The sequence below is a fragment of the Myodes glareolus genome, chromosome 11 (assembly GCF_982192425.1).
Source record: "Myodes glareolus chromosome 11, mMyoGla1.1, whole genome shotgun sequence".
Lineage (NCBI taxonomy): Eukaryota > Metazoa > Chordata > Mammalia > Rodentia > Cricetidae > Myodes > Myodes glareolus.
The window spans coordinates 50785203-50807707 of NC_142036.1; the positions used below are offsets into that span (position 1 = coordinate 50785203).

Consider the following 22505-nt stretch of genomic DNA (forward strand, 5'->3'; position numbering starts at 1 on the left):
TTTTGAGCCAGTTAATTCTTCTAATCTTCAGTTTGATATCAAGACTTATTTTTGAGCTACATTGGCCAGACTGATTAAACTATTCTCCTTCCTCCGCCTGCAGAGTAGCTGGGCCTGTAGTTAGGTGCAGGCTGCCTCACTTGGCCCCATCATTTCTGAGAAATAAATGGCCCTCCTGGATGTGTGTATGGAGCTGCATAACACAGTTCCCCGCAGGACATTTGCTACGTTCCTGACACCGGGAACAAGTGTTCTTTATTGCCAATCTTCTGGTGTCAGAAACATGATCAACAGAGAACGACCCCGTTTACCTATGAAAAGACGCTAACACAGCAACAGCAAAGATGTGGCCAAGTGCCTAAGACAAGTTCTTATGTGACTGGGGAAAGAGCTTTGCCTCATAGAAGGGATCACCTTCAGAGTGGATAAAAGCCACTACGTGAAGGGAGTACCATGAGAGGCAGCTGAGAAGGGGGCATAGGAAACTGGGGAAACCTTGCTGTGTCAAGAGACCCAGGACGTCGATGCAGATATTTAGACACAGTTTGGGAATAGGTATTTGTTTTACTTTTGAAACTACATTTAGTCGCTGAAGGAGAATGTGTATGAAGGAGGTAGGACTTTGGAAGTTGAGTTGAAACGGTAATCTCTCATGTTCCAGAGAACCCTTGTTTTAGAACAGCTGGCTCTCTCACCCTCAGTTCCCACTGTCTAACAGACCCGGGGCCTCCAGCGAGATCCTGCTTTCCGTGTCCTTCTCTTGGGCAGGGAGATTGGGGTTCCAACAACCCCAATCGCTTTCTTCAGAGGACACACAAAATCTTGTTGATTCTTAGATGGGATATTAAAATAAGACAAGAACAGATTTAGGGAGCAATGGATGAAGGAGGCTGTAAGTACCAAGGCGAGAATTCTAAATGTTTTTGTTGTACTTTTAAAGTCTGGTTCTTCCTATGTAGCCCCAGGCAGGCCTTGAAGATCCTCCCACCTCTACCTCCTGAGTGCTGGCATTTCAGTGTGAGGCCACCTAATGGATTTAGTGGACGAAATGCCATGGGCTCGGGACTGGAGGAACTCTTGAGTAGTTACAGAGAGCTTTTTACTTCATTTCCTCTTCCCATATGTTTGAGAGATGTTGCTCCAGGATAGAGTCATGCTATTTCTCCTGAATCACTGATTAATTCACATAAGAAAAGAATCTGCTTCTCCTCATTCCCTACTCATCCTGGTGTAATTTCCAGAACAGAATTTTTAAAATATATCTTGAGTCCTTTTTTCCTTGATAAAGGATAAAATTTAAATAGTATTAGCATGAAATTTGGCTTATCTGGAGCTGCTCTTCAAGTGGTGCTATCTATCTATCTATCTATCTATCTATCTATCTATCTATCTATCTATTTATCTATCTATCTATCTATGTATATCTATCTATCTATATCTATATCTATCTATCTATCTATCTATCTATCTATCTATCTATATCTATATCTATCTATCTATCTATCTATCTATCTATCTATCTATCTATCTATCTATCTATCTATCTATCTATCTATCTATATGCCTCTGTATATCTGTTTCTTGGCAGAGGAATTCCTCTTTGTGTGAACTCACCAGGGAGAGGCATGGCAAAGCAGGAGGAAAAGTCTTCATGCACAAATCAGAAAATCCAGAAAATTTCAGGGAAGGAGTGGAAGAGCTCCCTGCTGAAGATGGAGTAAGGCCAAGTGGTGGTGGTGCACACCCGGGAGGCAGAGGCAGACAGATCTGTGTGAGTTCGAGGCCAGCCTGGTCTACAGAACGAGTTCCAGGATAGCCAGAGCTACACAGAGAAGCCCTGTTTGGAAAAGCAGAACAAAGCAAAAAAACAAAAACAAGCAAGCCAACAAACAAAAAGATGGAGTAAGAACAAACTGAAAGATTCTACGAGAACAAACAAATACAATTTTTTTTTTATGGTAAGCAGATTATTGGTTTCAGGGACCATGGAAAACTAAGTTTGATGATGTGTACCTACAGCCCTAATCCTAGTGCTCCAGAGGCACAGGGCTGAGGCAGGAGGATCATTAGTTCAGGAACAACCCAGGCGTGCCAGGGTATGTTTGTAACCCTAGCACTCTGGAAGCCCAGGATTGAGGACAGCAGCTCACAGCCATAGCAGAAGGGCCAGTCTCAAAACCAGAGCAAACTGCGAGGGAAAAAACCATATAAATTAAATCCGTTGGCTCGGATACTTTATTTGGAAGTTAAGGTGACAATCTGGAAAGAAAATGAAAAATGGCAACATCTTTGTTGCTGTTCTGTCAGCTCTTTTTGGGGATAAGTGGGGTCACTCTGTGGGCAGCTCCTTCCCGTCTGCAGACGGTCTCATTTTGTGCTCCTCTGGGCCCTGAGTTATTGCAGCACTTGTGGGAGTACCCAGAGCTGGGTTTTCAAACAAGAGCCAAGTTCAGCAGAATGTTTTTGCTCATTTCTCAGGAAACAGGTTTCTACAGTGTTCATGAGACGGTAAGGGTTGGAGAGACCGAGGTAGTGATGACACCATAAAGGAAAACTCTGGTCAGTCTGTCAGCTCCCCGTGGTGAGGAAAGCAGATAAAATAGGTTTCCTCCAATTGTATAGCTGCGTCAGGAGCCACGCAGCTATAGGTCTGTGCCCAGCCTCCTCCTATTATGCTTCCTCGGTTATTTTAAGAGCTAACACTTGAACATCCATTTGCATTTTGGCAATCATTCAAGAACTCATCTCTGGAAATGAGTCCAATACTAATGAATTTCTTTTACTATGGGTATTACTTCACCTAAAGTTAGTTGACGGTGTAGGAGGGTCCAAAATGACTCACAGTCTTTTGTAGATACTCCAGGTTTTGTTGATATCATTAAAACTAAGGAGGGTACTTATGCTAGGGGGGAGATGGTTTGCCCAGCCAGGAACTTCCTCACAGCCAGGTATGGTGGATGAAGAAGCAAAAGCTACAGTTATAGGCACAGTACTAATCCACGGCCACTCTGACCCAAGGAACCAATAGGTACATAAGGGGGAGCAGGGCTATGTTCTCCCTTTGTCCTGAGTAGATCTGAATGGATTAAGTCAGGCCCACTGAATTTATCAACTGTGGAAAAGTGTAGCAAGGCCCCATGGGGGATCTCCGGGGTATGGAAAGTGAAGGTCTCAGAGAGAACGGCCAAAGAGTATGGGGAACTAATTAGATGAACACCTCTTATCCACGCATTGTACCTAACTGTGGAGGAAGCGATCCATACAAATGGACCAAACCTTTCCATGCTGTGTGTGAACCTACGGGACACCCGACACTTGCTGAGACCTGATGATGGCAGACTTTCAAGCGCTTCAGCAAGGTTGTCTTGGTAACCCCACTATTTGCTATGGGACAGTGGCTGGGGATGTTGACTTGACCATCCCATTCTCTGGAGCAGGGTTTGGTATACAGTTGACATCATGCTGAGCTCTGGTTGCTTTGCAGACAACCAGAAACAATGGAAAGCCATTGGAAAGACAACCAGGAACAACACTGCTTCCACCTATCTTACAACTCTACCAAGTCTGGGTTACTTAAAAAAAAATCCCAAACATATTCTACATGGATGGAAGTGGACACTCCCAGAGGCCATATGGTTATTGAATGAAAACTTCAGTGCCAAGAGTGGTCTACCTCCCTGTGAGATGTTGGCCAGGGAATCGCCCGAGGCCACAAACCATACAAGCTTTCGCCACTGTGGTTGGCTGTATGTAAGAGCCTGCTGTTGGAGACAACCACATGTGCATGCTCTTACTACAAGATGTGAGGAAATTAAGCTGGGACTCCTACTCTCCTGGCTGGCTTTCATAGTGCCAGAGGGGACCGTGTAGGCTGCCGGTGGAGAGCTGCCACCAACATTCCACCTTAGTTATGGACCCGGAGTGCTAACGTACTGATCTGTGCCAGGCAGGATGTGCCAGGCAGGGTGTGTTTGCTTGTGCAATAGTGGTTCAGCTACCATGGAGGAAGGTACCCTAGCCCACTCAAACATGACTTTGGCAGGCCTTTCCCTTTTCTCCCATTCCTTTTGCCTTGCTAAAAGCTTTTAGGTTACATTCCTAAAGCTAGCCACCAAGGTCTATTCCCTTATTTGGCCATCCCAATGATGACTACCAAGGTCCAGCTATCAAAGTATTGAAGTCAGGCAATAAAAAACCCCCTTTGGCTTACCTAATTAGCATGGGCAATTAAAATTAAACACTTCATCCTAATATGGGTTTTCCCTTTTCCCTTTATAAACTGCCATTTGCCTATAGGCCATGACTATCTCCTCTCTATCCAGAGGCCGTTCTCTGTTCTTATGGGGCAAATAAATCTCTTTTGTGCTAAGAACTTGGTCTTGGGGTGTCCTGAGTCCACTTCGAGGTTCCCTACAATAGGCAAGACCAGCAACCTTTTGATTGGATTTAAGGTCTACTCCTCAAGAGGGAATTCATGTATGGTACTATAAGCAAGAACCAAAACCTGTGGCTGGGGAGTATGTGTTCCAATGGGGAAACAAGTTTTATGGTTTTACTAGATGGATACGATGTGCCTGCTCAAGATGCTCTCTAAATCACTTTAGAGATCACCATCGTTGTCATCCTCAACTCATAACCACTGCTGATGCTCTGGAGAATAAGTGACTGCCGAGGAACTGTGATGCTGTGGCCTAGTGGCCTAATTCTTTGCCGTAGGTGGACATCTATAATCCCCTCCTCCAAAGCTCAGGGATCACTGCAGAAGAAGGGGCGGAAAGAATGTAAGAACAGGAAGAAGGGGCCAGAGAATTGAGTATGTTTCCTCCAAGATCTGTACAGTTCTACCTGCAGTTAGGTAAACAACTCAAAGTAGCTTCAGGAAGTTCCTCGAACTGATCAGATTCACTAGGCTCCTCTGGTAGAGTAAGCAATAAAGACTGCGGAGAGTCATTCTCCAGCTAGCCGAGTTGCCAAGTAGACTGGGAGACCAGACCAGCTTCCAGGAAGAAACAGAAACCATCCAAGTTGCCGGAGAGACGTTTAAAGTCACTTGGAAAGTACTCTCTTCAAGTTGTTGAGATGCCTGCAGGCTGTGCAGTGTGCTTCAGGTTCCCAGCTTTGGTGAACTATCTCTGGTGCCAGGGTGGGCTGTGGTGATGCAGCTGTCTTTGAGTCATTTCTGCTCCTATAGGTGACCCCAATAAAACTCCCTGGTTCAGCAAGTTGGACTTTGGTGGTTTCTGTACTTTGATCTGTTATGGGCTCACTATCTGAAGTGAGTAGATGTGTGTTGCACCTCCGCAGGAAAAGTCCTCACACAATGCACATGGGTACAAGATGCATTTTGTGAAACTGGAATTTCATTGGGAGTAAATTGTTGAAATTCCTGAGTAGGATGTTTGTCTAATGTGTACTACCCTTAAAAAGATTTTAGGGTATTGATTTAGATACGCAGCATATGAGATGAGAGACTGACTTACTTGTGATTTGCCAGTACTATGGATTTAGATATCATTTGTTACTTTTTCTGTCTCTGTGCTAAAATGCCCTGACAAAAATAACTTAAGGGGCACAGGGTTTACGTTGGCTCATAGTTGGAGAGTGTAGTCTGTCATGGTGGGGAGTCATAGAGGCAGGAACTTAAAGCAGCAGGTCACATAAATCCACACTCCGGAAGCAAGAGTAATAAGTGCTAGTCCCCAGCATCCTTTCTCCCTTTAATTCATTCTGGGAGACTGGCCTGGATAGTGCATTCACAGTTAACATGGGTCTTCCTATGTCAGAGGACATGAACTAGATAATCCCTCATGGGCATGTTCAGAGACTGTCTCCTAAGCGATTTTAGATCCTATCAAATTGACAATCAGTATTAGTCACCACAGTCTACATGATATACTGAGTCCTAGCAAAATCTGCCAAAATGAGATTTGTGAGATGCATGGTAACCAGAGCAACCAAGATGTCTCCTTTGACACTGACCTAGGGCACTGTGATCAAGCTTTGCTTCTAGCACGACTGCTTGAATTGCTAGGGGGACTCAAAATTACATGAATTTTAAGATCTGAACAAATCTTGTCCTTTGAAAGCCTTAACATGACCTTATACTGTAGATAAATAGGGGTAATTTCATGGATATTTGTTAGCGTGTTGGGAAAGGAACAGTGCTCTCTCTCATGTTGATGACTTCAGATGTCTGCCTTTGTCAACTTGACTGATCAATCTGAGTGGCAAGGAATAAAAAACAAATGACAAGTGTCATCTAAAAGATTATTTAGGGGTGTGGAGAGATGGCTCAGTAGTTAAGAGCACTCTTCTTCCAGAGGACTTGGGTTACACTCACAGCTGTAACTCAGTTCCAGGGGATGTCCTTATGCACTAGGTACACACGCGGCACATAGACATACGTTCAGGCAAAACACCCGTATACATACAATGATGATGATGATGATGATGATGGTGATGATGATGATGAGGATGATGGTGATTTGGTTAAGGCTTATCCATCCTATTAGGGCTGTGCCTAACCATGTGGCAAGATATTTATTGAAGGGACTCTAGTTGGCTCGAGCATCATAGACGTGGCTCTGCCAGGCCTTGCCCTTCCCGTCTTCCCTCTTCTTTGCTAAAAACCATTAGATTGCATTCCTAAAGCTAGTCAACAAGGTCCATTCCCTTATTTGGCCACTTCCTTCTCCTGAGGCTGCCTACCAAGTCTCAGCTTTCAAAGTATTGAAGCCCAGCAATCAAAGGTCCCCTTTGGCTCACCCAATCCAAACTAAACATCTCATCCTAACACGCATTTCCCCCCATTTACCTTTATAAACTGCCATTTTATAAGTGCCATGTCCATCTCCTCTCTATCCAGAGGCAGTCCTTCATCCTTCTGGGACAAATATCCTTTCCTCTCCCCCTTGGCCCTTTCCCCTTCTCCCTTGTCCTCTATCTCCTGTCTTTGTCTCCCATTGTTGCCCTTTGTCCCTCTGGGGCAAACAAATCTCCTCTGTGCTGAGAACTTGGTCTTAGGGGGCCCTTCACTTACTCCTGCCAAAAATTCTGTAAAGCTGTTCCATGCTGGCTTTGTGTCTGAGTGCTTGCATGTTGTTGTGGTTGACCCAAGTAAACTCATGCTTCTCATCAAAAAAGGGGGAACGAATAGGTCAGATATGAAGGGAACTGGAAAAAACTGGCTGAAGTGTTTCATGTTAACAAGGATGAAATTTTCCTTGTCTTCAAGTACAGGTGGAGTCATTACTGTGAGGGTGATAATGAGGTTTTTCTCAATTGTCACTGACCTCAAGGGAGAGGAGGGAACTCTGATGTCACAGATCCAAAGAACGTGCCTGATATGAGCATCATGAGGGTAAGGGGTGGAATAATGGAGCGGAGTCTCTGCAGCAAAGCCCGACATGGACACTCAACAAGCTGGCACCCATTCTCCGTCTCTTTTGAAAAGTAAAACATGTTCACTCTTGAAAAGGCCTAGGGCTCTTATTTACCAGCTTGAACTGTGGCAAATATCACATGGAATTCATTTTACTTGAGCAAAGAAGCATTTAGGGCTCTTACTGTGAGCTTAGCCAGGATAAGCAGAGGAAGGGAGCCTTGAGGTCAGAGCACAGTCTCTTTCTTCTCCATAGCTCTTGCTTTGACAAGTGCAAAGTGCTCCACATTTAGCACAGATGAACGGATGCATTGCGTGTCTTGCCAGCACTCCCGCTGAAAATCGCTATACTCTTACCAAATGATTAGCTGCCTTTTGTAAGTGTCCCTCGTAATCCCTAGGAAGTTTATTTGTGCTGCACATTCAGGAGCTGACTTATTATTTTCCCTCTTAATTAGCCTTGTGATTTGAAAGAAAAGGTATACACTACATTCTTTAACAAATTGAGTTGCCTATTTTTTAATTCTAGGACATAAACTTGGAAAATCAGAGCTAAAAACAAACCCTTAATACAGGTAGGAAAACCACCATATGCCTGGTTAAAGCACACAGAACTCACAGCTTTGACATCTGACCAGCACAAAACAGTTTCCATCCCCACCCCACACCGCACCCCTCCTCCGAACTAATTTAAAAACAAAAAATTTCAAACAAGGCCATTCTTTGTGTGTTCATGATACTTAGGGTATATCTTCGCAGGGTGTGGGGTGGTAGGATAAGTTCAATATGGACAACTATCCGAATGGTTCACACAGGACAGTACATTCAGTGAAATGTAATGGTTAAGACCACCATGGAACTTTGGGATGTCGCTCACTCAGTGACTCAGGGTCTGTGTCTGAGGAGCTGCTGTAGTTTCATTACAGGGGCTGGGAACACAAGGGTAAATGAAACAGAAAGAACCTGGCCTTCTGCAGGTATAGCTTCTGGGAGGAGAGCATCAATAGCATTAAAGGAATAAATAATATAAAACTACAGGGACAAACAAGCAGGTCGGCCCAGCCTAATCCAGGTGCTGTGACCTTGCTGAGGAGGCAACCATGGGAGAGATCCGACCTCAATTCTGCCACTTCCTAGCCACACAATGTGGGAGGAACAACTTCTCTGTGAGCCTCCGTTTCCTTGCCCACAGACTAAGGACACTTACCACCTAAAATGACATTCAAACAAGACAGCACAGGGCAACGTAGCCTTGGCCCACAGGAAATACTGTTACTCACCATTCCCAAATTATGATTTGATTAATGGACTGCGGCTATAACTGCCTGTTTTGTCCATTGAGTTTTTTTGCTTGGGCCACACATTGTTCTTCAGCCAGAAGATCACACCTTGAGAGCCAGGAGGAGGTGGCGCATGCCTTTAATCCCAGCACTTGGGGAGGCAGCCTGGTCTACAAAGTGAGTTCCAGGATAGCCAGGATTGTGATACAGAGAAATCGTGTCTCAAAAAACAAAGATGAAAACAAAAGCAAAACAGCAGCAGCAGCAGCAGAAACAACAACAACAACAACAACAACAACAACAGATCACATTTTGGGAACTGATCCACCAGCTTATACTGAGAAAGCCCGAGAGACCGTAGAGGAAGGTTTGCTTGCCTCAGAAGGATTGCCTGTCAACTGGGCCATCCTGATAAGGACAGGGAGTTCCAGTAAGAGAACCCCTGCCTCTCCCACAATTTACACGCTCTCTCTCTCTCAGGCAGATACTAACTTATTGGGAGGACTTTTGGACTCAGAAAATAGTTCTGGAGGAGGTTGTCCACCCACCCTCCTTCCCCCCAATGTTAGGTCAAAGCGTGAAGCAGAACAGCAGGGTTTGCAGCGGGAAAACAGATGTTTACTGCTCATTTCATAATCACAGGGCTGCATGAATATGGAGCAACAATAATCCCTTCCAAGACAGAACTGCACCCGAACCAGCCCGGGACCCGGGCACTTTCCCTTCCTTCTTCCCATGGGAGGAGGAGTCCTCCAGCTCCCCTCGGTGCTCCCCCATGGCCCCACGGTCCTCCCACTGACTTGGTCTACAGGCAGCAGCCCCAGGGAAAAGAATCCATGGCTGGGCAGCTTTGTGCCCAGTGCCAGGATTTCCCAGCAGCTGGCACATAGTATGCCCAGTTGGCCGGGTTCTGACTTCCCAAGTCTCTCCTCCCAGTCCCAGAGCCCTCTATGCCTCCTTTCACAAGGCCGCTCCCAGCACTTCGGTGAACTTTCTTTTTCAGGGTCTCTCTCTGCCTCAGTCTTGGGTATAGTTCTCTCTTTCAAGATCATAACTTAGAGGAGTTTTATGGCTGTTTCTGAGAGACTCTAAAAGTCCCGTCTGTTTCTACACGATTTGATAGAAACTCCCAAGTCAGAAAATTGTATGTATATCTGTTTGTAAATTGCCTTATTGATTGATGGTTGATAATAAAATTTCTCCTTCTGGCTCGATTTATAGACATCTCCATTAGTATAAAGAAAGGTTTACTGAACTTGATAATCTGTATAAGCTTGGGGGACTAGGGAGGGACCGGCTGATTACAGGCCTGCCGTGCTAGCATGAGGACCTGGGTTCAGGTCTCCAGAACCCACGTAAAAAGCAGGTACAGTGTAATCTTAGCCCTGGGTGGGCTGAGATCCCTGAGACAGGCAGACCCCTGGAGCCAGTCTAGCCCAGTTAATAAGCTTCAGTTTCAGTGAGAAACCATGTCTCAAAAAATAAGATGCAAAGTGACTGAAGAAGCTGTCTGACATCGACCTTTGGCTCCCCCACACATGGGTGCACACACACGTAAATGCTTGCATACATGCATAAACACACATGCAAATGTCATTAGTTGAACATAAAGTTCAACTCTATGAGTTCGTGATATTCCCATGGTTTTGAAGTAGAACATAAGAGTTTCACACATATTGTCTAATGCCTGAAATGCTAATAGAAATTCATATTCACAGTTCCGGCTCCTAGCTTTTAGCAACCTTGATCTTGATCCATATTTTAATTTTTACAAGAATCATGTGTGTGTGTGTGTGTGTGTGTGTGCAAGCATGTGTGCGTGCATGCATGATGTTTGTGTGCACGTATGGTGTATAGTGTGTGGGGAGGTATATGTAGAGGTCTGGGGATAGCCTTGGGTATCTGTCTCTGTTTTGTTTTGAGGCAGGGTCTCTTGCTGTTTGTTGCCTGCTCAGGCTAGTTGGTCATTGGGCTCCCATGCGTCTCCTGTGCTGTTTACACAGCAAGACATTTCAAGAGAAGGAACACCAGTAGGATGCGGGGAGAGCCCAGATGGTAGGAGCCAGCTGAGCAAGCACAGTAGGATGGGGAGAGAGCCCGGATGGTAGGTGCCAGCTGAGCAAGCACAGGGGCCCGAGCTCCTTCGTCAGCACCCACCTGAAAATCCAGGTGTGCTGTCATGGAGCACATGGAGTCCAGTGCTGAGAAGGAAGAGGCAGGAGGGACTTTGGAGCTTGGTGTCCAGCCAGGCTAGCCTATTTAGTGAGCCCACGGACCCAGAGAGAGAGACTGTCTCAATAAACAAGGTGAATGTGCCTGAAGATGACAGAGTTTGTCCTTTGACCTTCACATACATATGCATGCACATACATGTGTGCATCTGTACACACACACAGAGAGAGACAGAGAGGGAGAGAGAGAGAGAGAGAGAGAGAGAGAGAGAGAGAGAGAGAGAGAGAAAGGGAGAGAGAGAGAACCTTAATATATATGTTTTAAGATCATATACTTACAGAAAATGTACTAATGACCTTGTAGAGTTAAAAAGTTTCATAATTTTTGGGCACCACAGATAGAAGATACAATTTTTAAAAAAATGTTGAGCAGGAAGATGGCTCACCCCCATGCTGTCAGATCTGATGTTTTATATCCCGGGATCCTCATGGTGGAAGGAGAGACCTGATTACACAAGCTGTCTTCTGACCTCCACGTGGACACCCTGCCGTGTGTGCCTTGATCAACGAGGAAGTATTAAAGGGAAAAGAAATCTGAGCAGCGGATGTTCCTCAAGCTTTTACTAAACCAGAATTCTCTCTGAGCTGTAGATAGGTGACCCTCAGGCCTAAGCTACATCACATGGCCTCAGTATCTATTGCTTACCTGAGAGCAAAGGAAGCACGTGATACAACATACTTAATGAGTATGTCTAGTGAAGACACACTTCGGTCCTGACAGGGTGACCGGCTCAGGACCTAAGCAGAAACCTTGGTATTTAACATGTTCATGCTTACAGAACCACAACAGGGCATTCCAGATCACACTGTCAAGAAGTCAGCTGAGAAATTTTGGCAAACCCCCAAGAAAGTAGCTTTCCACAAAGGCTCAGTTTAGATCTGGGTTATGAGAGACAATGAACAAGGAAGAAGAACCTTCTGGAAGCCCAGGTCAGGAAAGTTAAGAATAATATCCAAAGGTTCTCTTAGCCAATAGTATCAGGGTCATCCTGAGGTCCTTCCTCACAGCTGGTGATGTAAGAACCTTAAGTGGCTGTAGGGAGACTTCCTTGTGCTTTTCACTAGTGTCCCATTATTCTATTTTTTATCTCCTTTCTCCTCTTTCTGAAAAGGGGTTGAATATTTTGGATGCCCTAGTTCTGTTCCGCCATGGTGGCAGAGATGGTTAGAGAACCAGGTGAGAGAACTGGCTATTAGTGGACCATGAAAACCATATTTAAGTCATATTGAGAGGGCTGTGAGTCACCTCTTGATGCTGGACCTTGGCGTGGTGGTATGATGCATGGGACTCTGGGTGGGCTCTCTGGGAGAAAGGTTAAGTTTGTTTTATATATGAGGAAAAGTGTGTTAAAATGTTTGGTGACTGGAGAGAAGCAGAAAGAGGTTGCTCATTTCAACCAAAACATGTTCTTTGTTCTGGGCACACAGAGGGGCTTTTCCCCAAGTTTCCCTTAGACCGAGAGTGGTGTGTGACTTAGTCATCTTCTATGGAGAATGACAGAAAATGACATCTGTCACTTCTGTGTCTCTAAATATCCCCATTCAAGCCGCCTCATTCTCTTTCTCACTGATATGTTGATAGGTAAGGGATCCTACAGTGTGTCAAGGTCACAGAATGGAAGCATCTTGAATAATAGCACAGAGAAAAGAATCTCTCCTGACTCCAATACTGGACCAGAAACATAACAGCACCAAAGGATACCCTGTCACAAGTTAACATTTGTGTCTGTTTGTTACTGCAGCTTAGCAGAGCACATCCTAACTAACAGGGGCTTTTGGTTAATGTCACTAACCTATCTGTTGATTAATACTGCTTCCTATTCCATTGCCTCCCCTTACACTTTTATAAGTAAACCTTGGGAAAATGGTTAATTTTCTTTTTCAAAACTGAGAAAACAATATCATCTCATAGGAGGACTGTGAAGAGGTGTGAATCAATGTATGAAGAGATTTTGAATATGCCTGAGTCACAGTACTGATGCTATTAGAATCTGCCTCTTACTGTTGTGATCATGCAGCCTGGTGTCATTTCAGCTTTGTTACTAATGCTACCATTCTGCCCGGAGGGCAAACTGAGAGTGACTGGGAATGAATAGCATGTTTGCCTCAGGAGCCAGGGCAAATCCTATGTGAGTATACGCGAATCGCATCCTTTCCTTTTGTCAAATCTGGGTGCAGATAAGAAGTTGGTGAACTTCAGGGTGTTCAAGGATAGCTGCTGTCCTTGGCGTGTTACTGGCAGATGATGCTATGTAGGACTATCACAGATGACAGATGCAAGTTACAAGCCTGGAGCAGGTGTTTCTAATGTTATCTGGGAAGTGCCAGGATGCTCTGTGACTTGGAGTTGGACCACATTGAAGTAATGGTGGGATCTGTCCTGACTGTGTTATATAGAAAAGTGCTTTGTCCCTATTAATCTGAAAGGTGTCATGGATATATATGTGGGAAAGCAAATCTGTAGGCCAGACGAGAGTCTGCCTCTTTGCAGAGAGACTGGGATCTCCACAACCTGGAGCTTGGGCTCAAGACTGGCACACAAGTCAGGTCTCTGTGGTTTTGTTCCCATCATCCCTAGGGGTTTTGTGTCTGCTTCCCATCATCACCACACCCTTGTGAAAGAAGGTAACTGTAGTCAGAAACAGAAACATCCAATGTCTGGAGCCGCCTCGGAGTTGTTTGCTGTTGACCACTCAAGAAGGAGAGGGGAATGGTGTTGCAGAGTCTCCCCAGGTGGCTTACCCGAAACCCAGTTTCAGTGGACAGTTAGGTGACCAGTTTTTCCTGACCAACTCAGTAAGGGGAGTCTGACTGTGCAGAGCTCAGAGCCTGCTGGGAGCCTGTCCACCTAAGCCTGGCTTAGCTGCTGTCCTTGGTGTGTTACTGGCAAATGCTGCTGTGTAGGACTATCACAGATTAGCTGCTGTCCTTGGCGTGTTACTGGCAGATGCTGCTATGTAGGACTATCACAGATGACAGATGCAAGTTACAAGCCTGGAGCAGGTGTTTCTAATGTTATACTGGTCACAAATTCAAGTTTTCCTTTCTCCTTCATTTATTGTTCTTTTTTGCTTGCTCCCACAATTTGCTATCTCTGCAATACATTTTGGTGTTCTGAGTGCAACTTCCACTCCAGGTACCTCCGAGAGAGCTGGTCTCCTATCTCAGTGTGGGTTGTGGGAGGACACACATATGTGATTTCTATTATTGCACCTTGGGTAAGGCAGGTCAGAGTCTGGAAGAATGTATTACATACATGTCATACTGCTTGACAATGGTCTAAAGGGGATGGAATACTGACAATTTGGGATATCCGAGTGCCATTCATTGTGTTAGTATGGGCCAGGTGATCAGTTCACTCAACCAGCCCATTCTTGTCTTCTCTGTCACATCTACCATGTATACTTTTATCTGAGGGTAAGAACCTGGTGATTCATATGTGCAATGGCACAGCTACCTGGAATGTGAATGCACTTGCCTCCGCTCCCCCACCCCAGTACACAAAAATAAATAAATAAAAAGAAAAAAAAACCCCAGCAACCATCTGATCTCCAATCTCCTCCTTGGTGTTCCTTTGTAAAGGCTGCCATGCCTTTTTATTGCCCTCTGTGTGGTTTACCAGCCCACTACGGTCTGCCGATGACCCAGCAAACAGAACACAGCAATTTGTTAGTACTAGCCTTTCGAACTGTGTTATAAGCCCACCGAAAGCAGCAGGGGCCTTGTCCAGGTGGGTTTGTACTGCATGCGAAGGGCCTCGTTTGCTGCTTGAGAAATCAGTATACTTCTGTCGAACGACTTAACGGCCGCTCTTGTGCAGCTTGAGGTTGCTGTCCCTATCCCTGATGGAGTTTTCTGGCAGCCGATAACCGTTGCGAGGGGCCCATGTGTCCTTGCCTTAATAAGAAAGGGTGTTCAAGGAAATTAGTGAGTAATTTGGGGTGAAATCAAAGATGTCTTTGATTTTTGCCCTGTTTGCTGCTGTAGAGATTTTTTAAAACGTTTGGAGCAACAGGAGCATGCTTTGTTGTCTGCAGTGACCTCTTCCAAGCGTACCTGAGTTTATTCTGAGGGGGGACACTTGGCAGGGTCCCTAGAGAGTTTTAAGAGAGAACTGGTCACCAGAAGAACTAACTGCAGGATAGAAGGGCTGTGCTAAAGTGGGAGGATGGCTTCCGTTTGTCAAATAAATCTCAGCTGTTTATCTAAAAGAAAATGTACCTATTGATTTATTCCATAATCTCATGAAGCTGCTTTAGATTTCTTTTTTTTTTTTGTAGTTTCCAAAAAATGAACCATTCTTTCTTTAGGGTTCCTATAAGGGTTTTCATAGAGAGCGAAAGAGATACTGTGGAATGAATTTCCATCTAGCTCCAGAACTATGTTACAAGTCTTTATTTTTTTATTTTTATAGTATCTGGATCAAACTCAGAGCCTGATTTCTGATAGACAAGGGCTCCACCATGGAGCTACAGCTCTAGCCCCCAGAGCAGCTCTCTGTGGGCTCGACACTTTGTTTTTACTCAGTTTATTATTTCTGTGGATTTGACATCCTTTCCATCCACTGTCCTAGCTGTTGGGGCTGCTTCTGACTCGACCTTGGGCCAGCTGCCGTTCAATTGGGTGGGAAAAATGAGAACCAGCGTCCAGTGCTCTGTGAAAACAACTTCCTTTTCTATCTCACATGGCTGACAGAGTAACTGAATTTTCCTCTTTTCCATGAATTGTGTTAGCTTCCTGCACAGGCAGCCTGGGTTTGCGAGCACTGGCTTAGAGTGACTTCCCAAACGGAAGTCGCTTCTCCCAACTTCTGACAAGAGCCTTAGGTGGGATGAATGTTAGGAGAGAGGCCTTTCAGATAGGATGCATTTCAGTACAGGGCAAACGGTGAGGTGGCCGTGTGTGGAGACAGGCTTCACCTGCAGTCGACTTAGTTTGTACAACCAGACGCCTCATCAATCACACCACATCCACCACCTAACTCGGCACGCAATCCAACCGAACCCAGATGGAGCCTTATTCTGATGTCATATGCCATGGGTGATGCCAATGGATGGTAAGGTTTTATCAGTAAGGAGTTGGTCCCCAAACTGAAGAGTAGGAAGATGTGTTCTTGTTGTATCCTAAACTCAACAACCCAGAGGCTGTGAGGGCATTCAAAGGTCTCATATAGGCTCGAGGTACCGCCCAGTATCTGAGACCACTTCCTGGTGCCTGCACAAGATGTAGAACTCTCAGCGACCTCTCCAGCACCACGTCTGTGTGCACGCCATCATGTCCCGTCATGATGAGAGTGGATTAAACCTCTGAGAATGCAAGGCAACCCAACTAAGTGCTTTTCTTTCATAAGAGTTACTGTGGTTATGCTGTCTCTTCCCAGCAATAGAAACCATAACTAAGATAATAGCCAATAAGCACGCAATATCTTGTAGCGTTAAATATGGCAGAGGAAGGTATAACAGAATAAGAGGGAGGTCAGAGTCATGTGTTGTGTGTGTGTGTGTGTGTGTGTGTGTGTGTGTGTGTGTGTCTGAATGCGTGCATGTGCAAGTGTGGGTTTTTGTGAGCACACAGGCACAGACACATGGGTTACATTATATGGCCATCAGTACTAGGCCAGATTTGGGTGTGTGTGTGTGTGTGGCATCAGGCCAGGGTAAGAGCAAATGCCAAGTATTCAAGGGCTCTTCCGTGAGGAACAGCAAGGCTACTGTGTCTACAGCAGAAATACCGAAAACAGTGCCAGGAGATGAGAGGAGGGAAAATAGACAAAGTCACTGGGCACCTTGTATACGATGGCAAGGGAAGAGCGTGAGTGTGCAGGGAAGGGAACCAGGAGCTGAGGTTGTGGATGGTCCCCCGCCAGCCGGGTGGAGACACACAGGGAACAGGTTCTGAAGCAGGGAGTTGGGAGGCCGCTCTAGCAGCGTGGATGAGAGATGATGGTGGTCTGAATGGGAGAAAAGATATTAGGGTGGTGGCAAGCGGCCAGGCTTGGAGGTTGGTGCATTGTGAAGGCTGAGCTCATTTGAGGGGACAAGTGCTAATAACTGACGGTTGAAGGGAGAGGGGAGGATGGCGATGGAGGAAGGAAGGAGTCACAGGTAAGACTGGTGTTTGTTCTCTGGCACTGGGCAGAAGAAACCTGTGATGATCTGAGGTGGAGAAGAAGGAGGTGGGAGAGCAGATGGAAAATTAAAACAAACATTGGCTGGAGATGCCTAATAGATTTATGAACAGAGTGGGGCAGTAGCATAGACGAGTGTTGGGGGGGCAGCTATAAATATGAACTTGGTAGTATATCAATGATGTCTTAAGCTATGACCCTGGATACCAACACCCGTGTTTTGAGTCTAACTAGAGAAGGGAACCAAGGGACCGACCACTGAACTATATTACGACTGAGCCCCTGGGAGATGGGGGAGGCACAGAGGGGATAGAGAGAATTGTTGGGGTGTGGAACAGAAACAGGAGGAGGTGTTCCAGAAAGCAAGCTAAGAATGTGCTTTAAGAGGAGTCAGGAACCATCAAAGCCACAGAGCAAGAGGCCGGCTGGATGTGGAGAGGGTTGACCTTCCTTTAAGGAGAGTCACAGCGCAGAAGGGGGTGGAGGTGGCCGTAAGGAAACTCGTAAATCACGACAGGATAGTGCAGGCTGCGCCCTAGCAATGTAAACACATTTTGAGAGGTGCACCGGACACAGATCAAGGGGACCCTCCTCAGAAAGTTCAGGAAAACCACGCGGAGTTGGTGTCCTTTGGGATTCTGGTAGTTAGGAAGGATGGGTAAATAAATTCGGAGTAATAAAACTTCAACTCCCTCCCCCCCCAGCTTTTTTTTTGTTTTCTTCTGCGATTACTTATGTGAAACCAGTACTTTACCTCTTCCGCTAACATCCCATTTACTACTATAGCCGGGGCTGTTGGTTCTTAGCTCCACGGTAGCTACTGTATAAGGATAATAATACACGCTATTCTGCCCTGTCCTTTTATTACAGCATGCGCTTGCAATTACATCCCTCCTTGTTGTAGTTCTTATCTTCTGATAACATTTTCATTTGGTTTCATCATCGTATGCACAGACCTTGATATGATACCTGACCCCACCTTGTGTGCCGGGCATTGAAAACTTTACACACGAGTTCATGTTTCTTTTAAAAACGATTCAAATACCTTCATTGTCCCTGTCATTATCATTATGAACAGAGGCACAGAGAGGTTAAGTAACTTTCTCAAGGCCACAGAGTAAATGAAAAAGGCAGTATTAGAACTGGATCATGCGGTATTGCTATATGCTGTCCTTATTACTACATACTTAGTCTTCAGGATGGACCACCACTAGTGAGCCATCTCCAAGAGACAGGCTGCTTTTGACTTCAAGGACACTTTCCTAAAGACACAGCAGCTGTGTTTCCTGTTGTCATATCAGAGTGGGTCAGTAGGACCCAGGGAACTGAAAACTGGATCCAGATGGGGAAGGGGGCCTTTGCTTATTTTAGCGCTGATTTGCTCCCTGGTGGCCACCTACAGGCTCAGCCAGAGCAAGAAGAGCTGGGTGCGATCTTTGGGATTGAAATCAGCACTTTCTGAGTCTCCGGCGTGAACTGTGGTTCATGCTTTTCTTTCCCCTTCAAACCACATGGACAACACATGAGATGGTCATGTATGAAAGGCGTGTGTAGCATAAAACCAAGTGACCGCGTTCAGAAATGCCTACTGTGTGCAATGAACTGCCTTGTGCCTAGGTAGGGGCCGTGATTCCTTGGGAACTAGAATAATACGGTTTAGTTCATGAAAACCCAGATATTAAAACTTCTTTGAGAGGTGTTGGTGCTCAAACACTAGTCACTGTGCTTACAAAATACAAACATATTTTAGCTCGAGGCTAGCAAAGTCTAGTTGTTTTGACCTCTATTTTTTTTTTTTAATAGGCTAACTTCATTTCCAAAGATGGTTTTGTCTTTCTTGCCAACACGACTGTAATTGGCTCACCCGAGGGATGGGTATCTGGAGACAGAATTTCCCAGGCACTAGAAGCCTTTCGTTTTAGGATATTTTCAGTTCCATCTTTGATCAGGAAGCTCCTGAACTTAGGTACTCTCCACTTCCCTTTGTGGCATAAGGAAGATACAGGAGGAACAACTTCTGCGACCAGAACCAGAGTCTCTGCCTCACATCTCCCCCATAAACATAAAAGTCCGTTTTTAATCTTTGTTCTATCCTTATTAAAAACGTCTCCTCTGGTCATACTCAGTACATTTTCAGAAAAACTTGGAAGACTTGGCATTAAAATTTACAGGTAATTTCTACAAATATAAAAATAGCTTGTTAGGAAATGGATGCCCCCTCCCCCCCCAGCAGTGAATCTCTTGCCTGTCCACTGTGTACCACTATCACAAATAAGTACACTTAAAAGGAAGGGACCATGGGGGCGACTGTGGCACTCCGGAGAAGCGGCTACTTCCTGTGGAGGGAGGATTTCAAATGACCAGAGAGCAGAGACTCGAGCTGGCTTCATGTGGGCCACTTCCTCCACAAGGATCCTGATCCCAAGCCAAGGTGAGGAGAGAAGAATTTTCCTCCCACCAGACCCAAGATCCCTGATAATTCTCTGGTGATCGCCGTGTTCAAAAAGATCTTATAAAACCGAGGCCACAGTGAGCTGAGAGAAACACATCAATTCCCATAGGGGTAGCTTATGGGCCACAGTCAAGATGGGAACCAAAGCAGGATGCTGATCAAATCTTCCACAAGCTTTCCAGCCCCCCCCCCCCCCCACAAGAAGTCTCCTGAAGGAATTAAGGTGTGACTACTAATATTCGTCTTTTTGGGGACACACTCCGAAGTGATTTTATTTACATTTGAATTTTTACTTTTAAAAACATAGCGATCTTTTGCTTAATTTCTCACTCAATAGTTAAAAGAGTGGGACACCTTCCTCCTCGCCTACCACCCCAGAAGAGAGAAAGTACAAACTTTAGGCCCCAAGTAATCCAGAAAAAAGGAGAATGTTCTACTGGCTGGTTTTCTTAGCATTTTCATTTATGGCTAGCACGAAGGAGTAGCTAACCTGTACAGAGTAGAGCATTCTTCCCACGTGTCTAGTGGTAATTTTTTTAGAATGGAAATTTATGCAATTACACCACACATAAAACCATCTTCGTGAAAAGTATAGGACAGCTCAGAGGAAAATGTTGAGAAAAATTTCTGGCCGTGAGGTCTGGAGGCTATTTTCCAGGATTACATATTTGCTTCAAGTGGAGAAGGCGGTACCATGTAAATTGCTGCACAGGTTCTCCCCCAGGATCCTAGCAACATTCTTGGCTGGCGTTAACCTGGTACCTGCCCGTCCCACATCTGCCTCTGACTTTCTGGGTAAGCCAGGCCCTTCTGAACTTGGGCTGTGCTCCCATCCCCATCGCTCTTTCAGATAAACTTGGTCCCCACTTTTTCCTACCTGCATAGTGGTCAAACACAGTGGGCACATACTCCTCCGGGAAGGCGTCGTTGGCGTAGCTCATCAGCAGACAGGTCTTCCCCACCGCGCCGTCCCCGACCACCACACACTTCAGGATCCTGTTCTCGTCGCGCCCACTGCAGCCGCAGCTGCTGTCAGTCCCCTCTCTGCAGCTCATGTTGGCGACTCCAGCTGCTGCTGCTGGGGCTTCGGTAGCAGCGCATGGAGCGGTGGGACCGGCCCCAGACTGCAGCTCAGGCGACCTGACTGTGGCTGGCCTGGCTCTCCCAGGCACGGCCCCGACACGCACCAGCCCCGCAGCTCACCATGCTGGAAGAGAAGGGAAACGCACTCGCAGGAGGAGGGATGTAAAAGGTCTGTCCCTTTCCCCCAGTGGCTGGAGTTAAGACGCTCTCGTTTCCACAGACTTCCCGGGACTTCCTGGCAGTCTAAATATTGCAGCAGCCTGTTGAGAGTCTCACTCTGCCCTCCCCATCCCCAGCCCGCTTGATGACACGGTGGGATTTGGATAACTCCTGCCTGGTTTTCCAGCACACAGCTAACATGGAGGAGGGCAAGGCTTTTAAACAGAGTTTCCCCCCTCGCTTCCTCCAGTTTGCCGAGCGTCAGGAAATCGTGGGTTTCCTGCTGCATTCCATATTAGGACCAGTGGGCCGGGGAAGGCGGCAACAATGGGGCTCTGTGCGTGTGTTTGTACTTCTGGGGAACCAGGCCAGGACGCCGAGTGGGAAAACACTAGGGGGCTCGCAGCCGGCTGAAGCGCTCAGACTTCCTGTTTTATCCCCTGCTAGCCAGGCTCCTGGCCTGGGGCTGGGAAGAAGCCAAAGAAGAAAGGATGGAACCCGGGGAGTACTGTCTGCCACGGAAACGGGACAGGACTGAGTGGAGAGCTTCAGGGAGCCCCCGAGAACCACACCAGGGATTGCAGGCTAACATATGACATCATCCATCGCGCCCTGACTCACCAGTTCAAAGCAAATTGAAAACGGACAGTTTTCTCGTTACTTAAAGGAGAAACTCAGGCAATTCTTTTCTGCAGTGAGGACGAAAATCCTCCAGAGCCACAGTGTTTCAAAGGTGGGAAAGTGTGCAGGTTGTAGGTAGAGTACAAGTTTATGTGTCTCCGTTTGAACACAGCGCTCAGGTATTCATTCCAGACCCCCAAAACATATCCTAAGGTTCTTACCTTAGGAATTCAATCAAATATCATGTATTTGGAATTTTTCTTACAATGCATATGCTGGGCTCTGGCTTCATACTCTCTGAAGTGAGAGGGTACAGTGTGGCCTTTGACTTGGTTAGGGCTTTATAATTCTGTTAATGATTGGATGCGCCTCTTTTTGCTGTAATCATCTCCTCCTGGGTCAGCCTGGCCTTCCTCAATGACACAGGAGCCCAATAACTAGTTAGTTTGTTTGGTACCTCAGAATAAAGTCCCATTTGATTAATCGACTTGGTCTTGGAAATGTGACCCTGAAAATGATTTTGACAAATGGGTTCAAGTCAAAGAACTTTGTTTTTCTTTGACATTTTGAAGATTGTAAATTATCTAAGGGCTTTGAGCAGTTTTACTAGTGCTGACTGGGAGAAAAATCAGCTTTAGTAAAGTGCCTGTCAATAGCCTGCGTGTGTGTCTACAGATCATGCACATGCTGTCATGTAATAGACATGTTTCAGATTTGCCATGAAGCTCAGTGCCCCGACGTCTCTTTTCTGTAAAAGAATAGCATTTCCTTAGGACTAAAGTGTCAGGGGCATTAGGTCGCCATAACAGACAATCCCCAAAGCTCAGTAATTTGAAATAGCACTTTTTTTTGTTTTAAATTTGAATTTTTTTGTTTGTTCTGTGTGCCTACTTTGTATCTCTTCTGTGCAACACTGTCTCCTTTATTCAGGGTTGAGGCTGACTGGACAGTCACACATACCTTGACCACTGTGGCAGGCGACACAGAGAAGTGATACCTCTGCTCTCGTTCATTGGCCAGGGCAAGCTGCATGCTCACATCGGCTCAACAGAAGGGGTCAGGAGCATCACCCTGCCCTAGGCTGGGAGGGAGGCACCACGTGGTGACGAACAGCCTGAAAGACAATCAGAGATAACTTATTTGGGACTGTACTTGGGATGTGAATGGTTCA

The 22505-nt window shown here is 45.9% G+C and overlaps 1 protein-coding gene across 1 annotated transcript in view; it reads right to left on the reverse strand.

Annotated features, from left to right (window-relative positions):
- Positions 1-21026, reverse strand: part of Rhoj (ras homolog family member J) — an 86686-nt gene extending 65660 nt beyond the window's left edge. Inside the window, exon 1 of the mRNA XM_048415612.3 lies at positions 20349-21026. Within this exon, the coding sequence (XP_048271569.2) occupies positions 20349-20526 (178 nt within the window). The 5' untranslated portion in view covers positions 20527-21026. The remainder of the gene's footprint in view (positions 1-20348) is intronic.
- Positions 21027-22505: the final 1479 nt, after the last annotated feature.